Here is a 12,531-nt window from a genome sequence, read left to right on the forward strand (position 1 = left end):
AAAAAAAAAGAGGGGGAAAAGAAGTATAAAAAAATAAATATTTAAATAGAATTCTCTCTATATATATTACCAGAAATCTTATTATTAATTATTATTAATTATCATTATTAATAACATTATTAAAAGCCAAGTCAGAGCTCTGGGGGCACGCTGGCCTTTCCACCGAGGCAATAAATAACCCTCAGAGCCCTCTCTGGTGCCAGGAGCCAGCCAGCGTCTCCTGCCACTGGCCTGGGGCCCGTCCCTGCGTCCCCACATCCCTGTGTGTGTCCCCACATCCCTGTGTGTGTCCCCACATCCCTCTGCGTGTCCCCCACATCCAGCAGTGTGAAGCCCAAAGCCCAGCCCTTGGCCACTGGTGCATTCAGAGCCCTTCCCATGGGAAAAGCTCTTTTCTGAAGGGGGGGGACTCTCCGTGCCCTCCGTGCCAGCGCGGGGGGACACTGCTGCCCCGGGGGACACTGCTGCCCCGGGGGACACTGCTGCCCCGGGGGACACTGCTTCCTGGGGATTGGCAGCCGACTCTGTCCCCAGCAGGTGGCTTTGTCCAAGGCGGTGGGACCCAGCCCCAGCCACCCCGGCTTCCCCAGTTCAGCTCCTTGTGGGGGAGCCCAGCCCTGGAATGTGCAGGGGGGGAGCGTGTCCTCGTGTCCCCGTGTCCCCACCAGCCGTAGCATCCCAGTGAGTGTCCTTCATCCCAATCCCTTTCCTGAGCCTTTCGGGTGATGCTCAAGGATGTCCATCAGGTTGCCCTCCACAACGGAGGAGCCCAGCCATGGGGGTGGAACCTGTCCCCTGGCAGCACCCACAGCTCACCCCGTGGGAGCATGGGGACAGCTGAGGTCCATCCCAGGAGCTTCCCGTGCTCTGTCCGGCGTCACCTCGGGGACGGATGCACCACCTCGTCCTGCTGGATGCCCTGCTCCACCTGGGATGCACAGGGCTGCAAGGTTCACCCCTCAAGGGGCAAATAAATTACCAGGGGGATGGATGGGGCCAGCACAAGGTCCAGGGTAATAAATAAGAAGTTCAGGAGGCAGCGGTGGAGGACGGCCAGTGTGGGGCAGGCAGAGGAGCCAGGGTGGGTGCTCACGGGGGGCTGAGATGAGGTAGGAGGACACGGGCAGCCTGGGCAATGACCTGCACGTACTTCCTGAGCACCTGGCAGCCCTGCTGCTTCTTCTTGAAGGCGCTCTTGCTCTTGGAGCTTTCCCCATAGCTGACATCCACCTGGAAGATGTTGTAGTTCTTGCAGAGGAGGCAGGTGAGGTTGGAGATGAGGCCCCGGGTGGTTTTGGTGGTGTTGTGGAGTCGGTCGAGGAGCTCCTTGGCCGTGGGGTTGAGCTCCTCCTGGTCCCGTGTGATGTTCCCCAGCGAGGCGTTGAGGAAAGCGAAGAGCTTGTACATGGCCACCATCACCTCCTTCCTCTCGCTCGTCCGGTTGACGCGGAAGGGGGGGAAGACGATGCCACCGGGGTTGCAGAGCCTGTCACTGTCACTGCTGAACGGCTCCCCTTGGCACTTCAGCTGGGAGGAGAGGAAAGTGTCACCCCCCGTGTCACACGCACACGCACACCCCGACCACCTTTTACGGGCATCCCCATCCCTCCCGCCCCTCGATGGAGCAAACCAGCCTGGGCTCCATCCCCCAGCCCCACTTACATAGAGGCTGAAGAGGTCCTGTGCGGTGGCATTGAGCAGCGCGACCTGCCTGCGGGTCTGCTCCTGGACGGTGGAGCGGCACAAACCGTGCCCGGGGCAGCCGGGACCGCTCACCAGCAGCGCCCGCCCAGCCACCGGCCGCCGATGCAGCAGGAGCAGGGCCACGAAGGGCACGACACCTGCGTGGGGACACAGAGAGCTGACCGTCACCGGGGGTGGCCCGCGGGGGGGGGACCTTCCTACCCTGGAGGACAGAGCATCCTCGGGGGGATCCTCGCCCGTCCCCCAGCACCGAAGGGTGGGTGGGCGTCCAGCCAGGCTGCAGACTCCTCCCGTCCGGCTGGGGGTCCGGTAAGCCCCCAGACCCCCCCCAGATTTGCCGTGCTCCCCCTCACCTGCCCTCGGGCAGGCTGTCCCCCGCCTCCCCTCCCCGCGGGGCGCCCCGTTTCCTTCCCACATTTCGCAACCGGCCCCGGTGACGACCTGTGGGGTTTTAATCAAATATGCAAAGCGCTTTTTTTCCTCCCCCCCCCCCCCCTCCCTCTTTTCTCCGTTATCCTCGGCCGGGCCCTGCGGGAGCCAGGCCCCACCCCGGCCCCGGCTGACTCAGCGGGGGCACCCGCAAGGAAACCTGCCTCCGGCATCCCCCCTCCCGCCGCCACAGCCTGCCTCAGTTTCCCTGCCCGCCAGGAGCCCCCGAGGAGAAGAGAAGCTGCAGCTGCTGGAGCCACCGGCCAGGAAATCCCTGACCATGGACCAAGGGAACCTTTGAGCCACCACCAGCCTGGTCACCCCCATCGTCCCCCTCCTCCTGCGCCAGCGGGGTGCTCCAACACCCCCCCCTCCCTCCTCCATCCCGAGGGACCCCCCCAAACCAGCATCCCTACTCGGGGTGCCCAAAGCACCTCCAGAGCTCGCACCCTGGGGACCAGGTCCTCCTCCCAGGGAGTTTGGCGGGGGAGAGAGGGAAGGGGGTGTTGTCCTCTCCCCCAGTTCCCCCGGCAGGGCTGGGGGGTCCCTGCGATGCCACGATGTGGGGTTCGGGGGGTGCTGTCAGCGAAGTCCCCAGGCTGTGACAAGCGCCGAAGCTGCCCCGCACTTGTCAGCGCTTCCGACGTGCCACCGGTGCCGGGTAATCCAAACCCTTCCTTCATTTCCCCCGCCCAGGTGCGAAAGGACTTACCTGGGCGTGCTGCCAGCCCCGACCCGCCGCCGCTGACCCCCACCCCTCCCCCAAAATCCCTTTTGACCCCCCGCATGCCACGTCCCGTCCCGTCTCCCCCCCCAGCCTTGTGCCCCTTTCACAGCTGGGCAGAGCTCAGCACCCACGTGTGCCCGGCGATGGGTGTGGGGGTGGTCCTGGGTGGGCGCTGCCCCATGGGGACCCCCCAGCACTATCGCTGGGGTGGCGGCTGCTCCTTCCAACCCCTCCTCTTGCACTTGGCAGCTTCCCCATCCCTCCGGTGCTCCCGGCACGGCGGAGAAGGAGCGAAAGCAGCGAAGTTTTTTGGTTTTTTTTTTTTTTTTTTTTTTTTTAAAAAAAAAAAAAAAGTAAATAAAAAAATCCCCCCCTCCTTGCTTTTTTTTTTTTTTTTGATTTTTTTTTTTTTTTGATTTTTTTTTTTTTTTCCCTTTTGGAAGCTTTTCGAGTTATATAAGTGTCCAGATGTTGGCTGCTCCGCGCCAGCTCCGCGCTCCCCGCTGCCAATTCCCAGAGATGCTCATCCCCGGGGACCGCGGCACGGCGGGAGCCTTCGCTCCCCCCCCCCCAACCCGGCACCCGCCTGTGCCCGAGCATCACCGGGAAAAGGAGAGGGGAGAGGGAAGAGGAAAGGAATAAATAAATAAAAAACAATAAAAAGCAAAATAATAAGAAGGGAGCAAGGAGAGGAGGAGGGAAACTAATTGCCCCAAAAGTTGATATTTTTTTTTTGGGTTGGTTTTTTTTGGATTTTGGTTTTTGGTTTTTTTTTTTTTTTTTACCTGCTGGCACGAACTTCATTGTGAGCCGCGTCCCGGGAGCGACTTAATGGGGATTGGTGTTGGCAGAGGGAGTTTTCAGAAATTCATGTTCATACTGGGGGACTTCTCGGGGTTTATATACCGGTCCGGCAGCCAGCCTGTGTTGTAAGAAAGGGGAGGAGGGGGGGGACGTGGGGGGGAGCAGCACCACTATCGTTATTTCTATTGAAACTGGAAATCAGGAAGTCGAGGGCTTTGGAAATCCTGAATGATTCTTAGAAATAAACTTCTGATAAAATTGATGTCACCCGGATTGTGGCTTTGGGGTTGGGTGGTTTGCTTTTTTTTTTTTTTTTTTTTTTTAAGCGGGTGGTTTGGGTTTTTTTGGTTTGGTGTTTTTTTTTTTTTTAAGGTCGGGGAGGTGGGTGGGAAAGCTGGCGGGGGGGGGATGAATTAAAGCGTGTTCCCCCCAAAGGGAGGGGAAAGGCAGCACGTGGGGTTTGGGGGTGTCGCGGGGGGCAGCGGGTGGCGACAGTGGCGTCGAGGCGCGATGTCGCCGTGAGTCACGATGCCGCAAGCACTTTCACCCCCGGGTCCCCCCCTCCCCGGGCCGGGGCTTCCCCGCCGGCTGCCGGAGCTGTCAATGAAAGAAGAACGTGGAGGGGGGAAAAAAAGTAATAAAAAAATTTTTTTTTTTAAATATATGTAAAATTCGGGTTGTTTTTTTTTTTAATCTCTTTTTTTTTTTTTTAATCTTTTTTTTTTTTTTTTTTTCTTTTTGGGGGGGGTGGGTTAGAAAGGTTCAAAGGTGAGAGGTGGCAGTGCTGGGGTGACAACCGCGGTGTCCCCCGGCCCGCTGGTGGCTCGTCCTTTTAGGTGAAAATATTCAAAACCAAGGGTGGGTTTTCTCGGGGAAAAAGGACAAACCCACCCAGGGGGAGAGGCTGGCCCGGGCCCCCCCCTCCCGGCCCCCTTTCCCCAGGGTTAACCCTTCCTCAGGCAGGGTGCAGGCAGGGGGGTGCTGGCCCCTTGGTGAGGTGCTCAGAGATCTGTGGGGACAAACACCCTGCGGGGGGTGGGCAGCTCCACGGGTGGAAGTGGGGGGGAGGGATTTGTCTCGTGGGAGAGGGGCTGTGCGTACCCTGATTTGGGTGAAAAACAGGTTAAAAGGGGGGTTTCGTGTTGTTGCTGCTGTTTTTCTTGTGTAGTGTTTTTTTGTTGGTTTTTTTTTTTTTTTCTTTTTTTTTCCTCCTCACCAGGGGCACGGCCCCAGATGGAACTTTTTTTTTTTTTTTAAATCAGGTTTAGCAAGTTTGTGCCCTGGTTGTGCTGCTGGCAGCTGAACCCACCGAGGGGACAGTGATGCAAGAGCCACCAGGACCCCAGCTGTGCCCCCCACCCCCCCTCCATAGCAGGGGGTGACAGGCTGAGGAGAGACATGAGGATCCTTCTGTGCTCCCTGCCTCAGTTTCCCCACGGGGATCAGTCACCCTGACAGCCACAGCCCAGTTTGGCCTTACTGGGACACTGGAGCCAGCTGGGATGGGGAGCCAGGGGATGGCAAAAACCTGGGGGGGACACACACACACACGACAAGCCCTGTCCTACACCCCCAGTGTCACACCTGGATTGTTGGGGTGCAGCTCAGCGTGGAGCAGAAGGTGGCTGCTGGCCTGGTGGCACTTAATTAGCTGAGAAATTGGTGTTTCTAAATTAAGGGCACATCCTCGAGCAGGTCCTGTGTTGGGGCTGGGGGGGTTGCCATTTTTTTGGCCGTTTTCTGCCCCAGAATATCCCAGTCCAGAGCTAAGTTGGTGCCAGGAGCTGGGCAAGGTTTGGGGGTTCATTTATAATCGATTTTCAAGGGGAGTGGGGGGTGAAATGAGGGCTCCCTTCTGCAGGGGGGATGCTCTGGCAGGAAAACTGTCCCTGCTCCAGGCAAGGGTGGTGATCCCTTTCCCAAGAGCCTGGATGGTGGGAATGACCCCGTGTGGCTCCAGGGGGGTGGCACCAGGGGACAATGCAGGGCATGGTGAGGTGGTGACACGGGTGGGAGGTCCAGGGGGGGGGTCCCAAGGAGGGACCTTGAGGGTTTGGTTGGGGGGAACAGTGGGATGGGAGCTGGTGGGGTGCACTGAGGTGACCTCGGTTTGGGGACTCCAGGAGTGGAGCTGGGCAGAGGCTGGGCAGGAGGCAGTGGCTCTGCTTAGTGGGACACTGCTGCCTGCCATCCCCACTGCCAGCCTGGCCAGGGACATGGGGACAAGGTTGGGATGTCCTAAAGCCACTCATGCTGCTGCTCTTTTCCTTCCATAGCTTCCTCCCTCACCCCATCCCATCCCATCCCATCCCATCCCATCCCATCCCAGTCCCCTCCTGCCCCATCCCTGTCCCCGTGCTGCCCCCTGCTGCCCCAGCCCAGCACCAGACACTCCCCATCCCATAATTACCCTTCCCGCCCCATTCCCACCCAGAACTGCTCCCTCCCCACCCAGAATTGCCCCATTCCCACCCACCACCTTGTCCCCCCATGCCAGACCTCTCCTCTCCCTAACCCAGAGCCTCCCCTTCCCGTCCATCCCATAATTATCTCTACCTGTCCCCTCCTCATCCCATAATTGCCCCCACCCCCCATCCCAAACTCCCTGCTGTGTCCCTGTCCCCATGCTGGGGGACACACACCCCAATGTCATTGTCACCGCAGCCCCCGGGGTGTTCCCATGGGTTGGGGGACACACACCCCGTGTCGGGGGGGCTGAGGAAGGGGTGAGCAAAGTGTGTGTCCCCCGTGTCCCCTCCTCAGGGACATCTGGGCACAGGGACCAGTGGGGACGATGGTGCCTTGGATGGGTTGTCCCCCTCCCAGTCCCTGTGTCCCGTCCCCCAGTGCCCTTCCATGGGTGTCACCCCACTGCTCCCACCCCAGCCGGGCCACGGTGGGGCAAACAAGCACCCTTGGGGACAGTGCCCAAAGGATGTCCCCACCCTGGGGTGGCTTTTCCCCAGGGCTGGGCACTGGGATCCCCTGGGTGGCCCTGCAGCGAGGGACATCACCCACGGGGATGACAGAAGTGACAGCAACCCCCCGGTGACACCCAGGGGTGTGCAGCCCCTCTTTGGGGATTGTCCCCCCACCCTTCCATGCCGCAGGGGGGGGTCACATACCTGCACCCTCCCCTCCAGGGCCCATGCAGGGAGCAGGGGGTTGGCAGCTGGTGAGCGGTGGCACTGTCACGGTGACGGTCACCCCCCAGCCTGTCCTGCTTCATGGTGACATTGTCTCCATCCCGAGAGTCCCCAAGGGGCAGCGGGTGCCAGCAGCAGCGTCCCGGTGGCGATGGTCCCCAGGACTGAGTCAGGTGGCAGTGTGGTGGCAGTGTCCCGGCAGGCAGGGGCACACGGTGGGGAAGGAGTGACTCCACGGGGACACATGACCTGGTCTTAGGATTTTTGACTCAGCAGGAGAGGTGGCAGCGGGGTGGCCCGGTCCCCACGGTGGCCTCGGCAGGGCCGTGTGGCTCTGCTCGTTTGCCCGTGGCCACAGCAGGGACAGAGGCACACACACGTGTGACATGTGGCACAGAGGGGTGGCTGGCCAGTGCCAGCCCATGTGCCACGTCCACTGTGTGCCACGGGCCACATCTTGTGGGGACACGTCCCGCACCGTGCCACGCCAGGCGAGGTCCCATCCCACACTGTGCCACCAAATCACACCTTGTCACATGTCCTGGTGACAGTAGGGCCACCAAAATCTGACCCACGGACACCCAGACAGTGGGACACCCAAACACAGGACACAGGGGCACTGGGATGCAGGGACAACGGGACACTGGGACATCTGGCCACAGGGGCACCCAGCTACAGTGTGTCTGGGACATCTGGACATAGTGCCACGGGGCCACTGGGACAGAGGAACACACCAGTAACACCAGTGTCTGGACACGGGGACACAGGGACACCCACGCAGGCACTGGGCCTTGGGGACACAGGGACACAAGTGATCAGCGGCCCACGGGCCGAGGTCAACACTTTATTTCTTTCTGCTCTGATACAAAAATAGGGAGGGGGAGGCTGGAGCCAGTGGGGAGGGAGGGGGGGGCAGGAGCCCCTTTTCCCAAGGTCCCAACCCCCCACCATAAATAAACATTTGGGACCTTCAGAGTTCAACACGATACAAAAAAAAAAAAAAAAAAAAAAAAAAAAAAATTGCCATAAAAATAGATATTTCTGTATATATTAAAAACATGTCCTTAAATATTTCTTCCCACTTCAGAGACGTCTTAAATTAACCCCAAGATTCAATAAATACAAAACCCACACAAATATTAATGTATAAATTAGGGGGGGAGAGGATGGGTGCCACCACCCATCGTCACAGTGCGGTGGCCCAGGCAGGGCTGTGGTGTCCCCAGGGGCTTGGGGACACCGAGGACAGAGGGACAGCGGAAGTGGAGGGATGACCGTGGGGTCCCTGAGGACACAGGGGGATTCCCAGAGCCTGGGGTCACCAAGGGTGAGCCCAGGGACACTGTGTAGGGACACGAGAGGGCAGGGAGGGGACCACTGAGCGTGCAGGGATGAGGACACCAGCACAGGGACATCGAGCTTTGGAGGGGCACCAAACACATGAGGACATGGAGTGTGCAGGGACTCCAAGCTCATGGGGACACCAAGCTCATGGGGACACCAAGCTCATGGGGACACCAAGCTTGCAGGATTGTGGTCCCAGATGCTCTCTGGGGTCAGCAAACCTGGCAGAGGGCAGGCAGGGGGTGACACTGCTGGTGTCACTCCCTGGTGTGGGCAATGTGGCTGGTGCTGGGTGAGCTTAGTCAGGCCGGGTCACCCGACCCATTGAATCACTGGAAAGTCCAACGGGGCTTGGGGACAGCTCTGTCCCACAGCACTGGGCACCCAGGGGACACCCAAGCACACGGCTCTCTCTGGCGCCGGGGATGCAAAACGTGGGGGAGGTGCCAGGGCTGTCCTGCAGCTGAGTGGTGGCACAAGGACAGCTTGATCCCCACGGGAAATGATGATCCCTGCTTCCAGAGTGCTTGTGTCCTCACCTGGGTGAACCTGAGAGTCTGTGGTGTGTCCTGATGGAGCATCCCTGTCCTGGGGATGGGATGGAGATGATGGAGATGGGGATGATAAGGATGGGATGGATGATGCAGATAGAGATGATGGGGACGGAGATGATGAAGATGATGGAGGTGATGGGGATGATGGAGGTGATGGAGATGGGGATGGAGTGGTGGAGATGCTGGAGATGCTGGAGATGCTGGAGATGCTGGAGATGCTGGGGATGCTGGAGATGCTGGAGATGGGGACGGAGACAGAGATGGAGATGGAGATGGAGATGGAGATGGAGATGGAGATGGAGACAGCTCCAGCAACACTAGGAGCTCATGGGCATCCGTGAGCCCTGGTGAGCTCTCTGCCTCTGCCGGTGTGCCCGGAGCCTCCTGGTCTCCAGCAGGGTGTTGAGCTTGACCAAGAAGCGGGAATAGCTCCAGAGGATCTGGCACCCCTCCAGCTTCTGCCGGAAGACCTTGGTGGGTGCTGTGGGGCCGGGTGGAAGGCGGCGGGTGGGGTGGGGGCTGGGAGCTGGGTAGAGCCCCTCCAGATTGTTGAGGAGCCCCCGGACCTTCAGGTGGGCGCTGGCCAAGCGGCGCAGGATTTCGGCACCGGGGGGGTTGAGGTCGCGCTGGTGCCGGGTGATGTCCTGCAGTGCCTGGGCCATGTGGGTCATGGTCCCTCTCAGTCCCCTCAGTCCCCGGGTCCCCAGGGAGGGTCCCCGCAGCCACTCGGGTGGGCGGTTGGTGCGGCAGAGGTGGCCGATGGCCAAGCCCTGGTCCTTCTCCTGCGAGGGGGTAAGGGAGAGAGGTCAGGGAGAGGAGCAGCACGGGGACCCTGCTCCCCCCAGCCTGGTGTCCCCCTGTGGAGGGGACAGGAGCCACCCTGTGTCCTGGGGAAGGGGACTCACGTAGAAGGTGAAGAGCTCCTGAGCATCCTCAGCCATGTGTCTCACCAGTGCCTGGACCTGCTGCAGGGTGGGGTGCTGCAGGGAACGCCCCCCCTGACCCGGTACTGCCCAGAGGATGAGGAGCCCTTTGGTGACAGCTGGGGAGGAAGAGGAGGGAAGGTGAGCAGGGTGACAGGCACGGTGGAAAGAGCTTGGCCCCGCTTGCCCATCACCCTGGTGTCAGACCTGGAGGTGAGACCCTCTCCGTGTGCCAGGCGTGTGTCCCCCCCATGCCAAAGTCCCCGGTCCCGCTGTAGGGACAAGCCAGCCCCTGTGCTGGGGACATAGTTAGGAGGAGGATGAAGATGGCATCAAGCAGCCCAACTCGTGGTTGCCCCAGCACCTTCCCCTGGTGGCCCTGTCACTGCAGAGGGGACAGAGGTGACAATCCTGCATCCTGCCCCTCGGGTGCTGCCACTCACAGCAGGGTGGCCCTGGCAGTGCCATCTGGGCTTGGAGGGCTGCTGACCCCTGACCCTCCACCACCGAACTGACCCCAAAGCCTGTCCCCTCCTGCACCTCCAGCAGCCCACCCACTGCCCCCCACCCCACAGCAGAAGCAGGGAGATGTCCCCGTGCCCCGCCAGCACCCTTGGGAGGTGACACCAACCACAGCAGGGACAGCCTCAGTGACACCATCTGCACTGGCACCGCCTCAACCCTTGCTGCCACCTCGCTGCCCCCAGCTTGGGAGGAGCTGGGGGGTGGCTGGGGGACAGACACCAGAGGACACCAAGGGGACACCAGAGGACACCAGAGGACACCAGAGGACACCTACCTCCCAGCACTCCCGGGAGCCACCCGTCTCGCCGCATGGCCCGGACCCGCGGTGTTTTTTCGGCGCCTGAGCCACTTCCTTACTGCCGGGCCGAGGGGGAAGCTCTCCTTTTAAAGGGACCCATTCGCCCCCGCCGCCACGGGGGGCACCCGCGCCCAATGGGCCAGCAAGCCAGCAGGCAAGAGGTGGCCCCGGGGCCAATGAGAGGAGTCAGATGGCCTGGCGGGAGGAAATTATGCCAGGGTGGCCCAGGGGGTTGTTCTTCGAGTCAGTTCCTCGAGGGAGTCCCAGCAGGTCCAACCTTGGGAGTCCCATGTCCCACGGAACCTCCTGGGTCCAGCAGGTCCATCCCTGGAGCCCATTGTCCCGTGGAGCCTCCTGGATGCAGCAGGGATCCCGATGTTCCGTGGAGCCTTCTATACGCATCATGTCCAGTTCTCAGACCCTGTTGTCCCATGGACCATCCTGGATCCAGCAGATCCAACCTGGGGAGCCTGTTGTCCCATGGAGCCTCCTGGATCCCATGCCATGACCCAGCATCCCTGGAAAGGGTCCCTGTTGAACCAAAAATGTCCTCAACTGCCCCCAACCCAGAGCACAAGAGACGTGGCAGTGGTGGCAGCCACGGGGCTGTGGCACCTATGGCCAAGGGACAGGCAGGGACACCCATGTCCCATCACAGGGTGCTTCCCATCCCGAGTCCAACCATGGGAGCTGGAAGGAGCCATCCAGGAAGGAACCATCCCAGGAAGGAGCACCCCAGCCTGGCTGGTGCCTGCACCCAGCCACGGTGCTGGGTGACACCCACCCTCTGGGTGACACCTTGGGGTGCTGGCCAAGGGGGACACACAGGGTGGCAGAGCTCTGCCCACAGCACCCACCCAGGGAGGAAACACAACAATCCAGTGTGGAGCTGGGCCCCACGTGGGGCCCTGGGGTTGCCCAAAGGTGGCCGTGGGGCAGAGGGCAGGGGTGTGGGCAGAGCTGTCCTCACTGCCACCTCCAGCTTGTGCAACACCACAATGGGAGAGCCCGGCTGGCACCATGTCCCTGAGGGGCCCTGGCATGGCTGGTGGCACCCAGGACAGAGCCCTTTGTCCCCACAGGTCCCTGCAGGTCCCTCATCCTGAGGGAGAGAGCTCAGCACCGCCAGTGGCTTTTCCATCCCATAAAAAGGAATTTATTTTATCATCTTTTGGCTTTTTGAGCTGCTTGATTTCTGGGCTGACCACCAGAAGGTGCTGGTGGGAACCCAGGGAGCTGCCCCACCCCCAGACTGGGTGGGGAAGAGGGGGGACAACCCAGAAATAACGTCTCCTGCGGGGCGGAAGGCTGCGGCTGTGACTCACTTCCAGAAGCAGAAATGTTTTCTTTTCCTTAAATGTCCCCTCCCCAGCTGCCTCGCCACCCATGGGACTCCTTGTGGTGGGAGCGGGGTCGGTGCTGCCTTTCTCCTCCTCGAGGTGTCCCCCCAGCAGAGGTGACAGCAGTGGATGAGCCAGGAGAACATCCTTCTTGCTCCACACCTGCTTGTCCATCTGTCTACCTGAAGAGTTGGGATGTGTCCACCTGTCCATCCATCCATCCATCCATCCATCCACCTACTTATCTGCCCATCCAACCATCCCTCCATCAACCTATCATCCACACAATGAACCATCCATCCATCCATCCATCCGACCTCCTGTGTGTATGTCCATCCATCCACCCATCAATCCCTCTCCTCCATCTGTCCATGCAGATCTCCACCTATCTCACTCATCCATCCTTCCATTTGTCTGTCCAATCATCCATCCACCCACCCACCCACCTACACAGAGGAACATCCATCCATCCATCCATCCATCCATCCATCCATCCATCCATCCATCCATCCATCCCTCCATCCTCCATCCATCCATCCATCCATCCACCCCTCCCTCCCTCCATCCCTCCCTCCCTCCATCCATCCATCCATCCCTCCATCCATCCATCCACCCCTCCAGCCCTCCACCCCTCCGTCCATCCCTCCACCCCTCCCTCCCTCCCTCCATCCCTCCCTCCCTCCCTCCATCCATCCATCCATCCCTCCATCCATCCCTCCACCCCTCCCTCCCTCCCT

General features: G+C 60.3%; 2 protein-coding genes across 2 annotated transcripts; both read right to left on the reverse strand.

The window, feature by feature from the left end:
* Positions 1-2,121, reverse strand: LIF (LIF interleukin 6 family cytokine). Its single transcript, XM_071763585.1, has 2 exons — positions 1,663-2,121; positions 1-1,527 (listed from the first exon to the last, which is right to left on the reverse strand). Exons 1-2 carry the CDS (start codon positions 2,119-2,121, stop codon positions 1,090-1,092), a joined length of 897 nt encoding a protein of 298 aa, XP_071619686.1. The 3' UTR covers positions 1-1,089.
* A 6,794-nt stretch (positions 2,122-8,915) lies between these two features.
* Positions 8,916-10,995, reverse strand: OSM (oncostatin M). The gene is made up of 3 exons (XM_071763333.1): positions 10,431-10,995; positions 9,614-9,750; positions 8,916-9,490 (listed from the first exon to the last, which is right to left on the reverse strand). The coding sequence occupies exons 1-3, from the start codon at positions 10,465-10,467 to the stop codon at positions 9,026-9,028; spliced, it is 639 nt and encodes a 212-aa protein (XP_071619434.1). The 5' UTR covers positions 10,468-10,995; the 3' UTR covers positions 8,916-9,025.
* Positions 10,996-12,531: the final 1,536 nt, after the last annotated feature.

Source organism: Heliangelus exortis, chromosome 19 (assembly GCF_036169615.1).
Source record: "Heliangelus exortis chromosome 19, bHelExo1.hap1, whole genome shotgun sequence".
NCBI lineage: Eukaryota > Metazoa > Chordata > Aves > Apodiformes > Trochilidae > Heliangelus > Heliangelus exortis.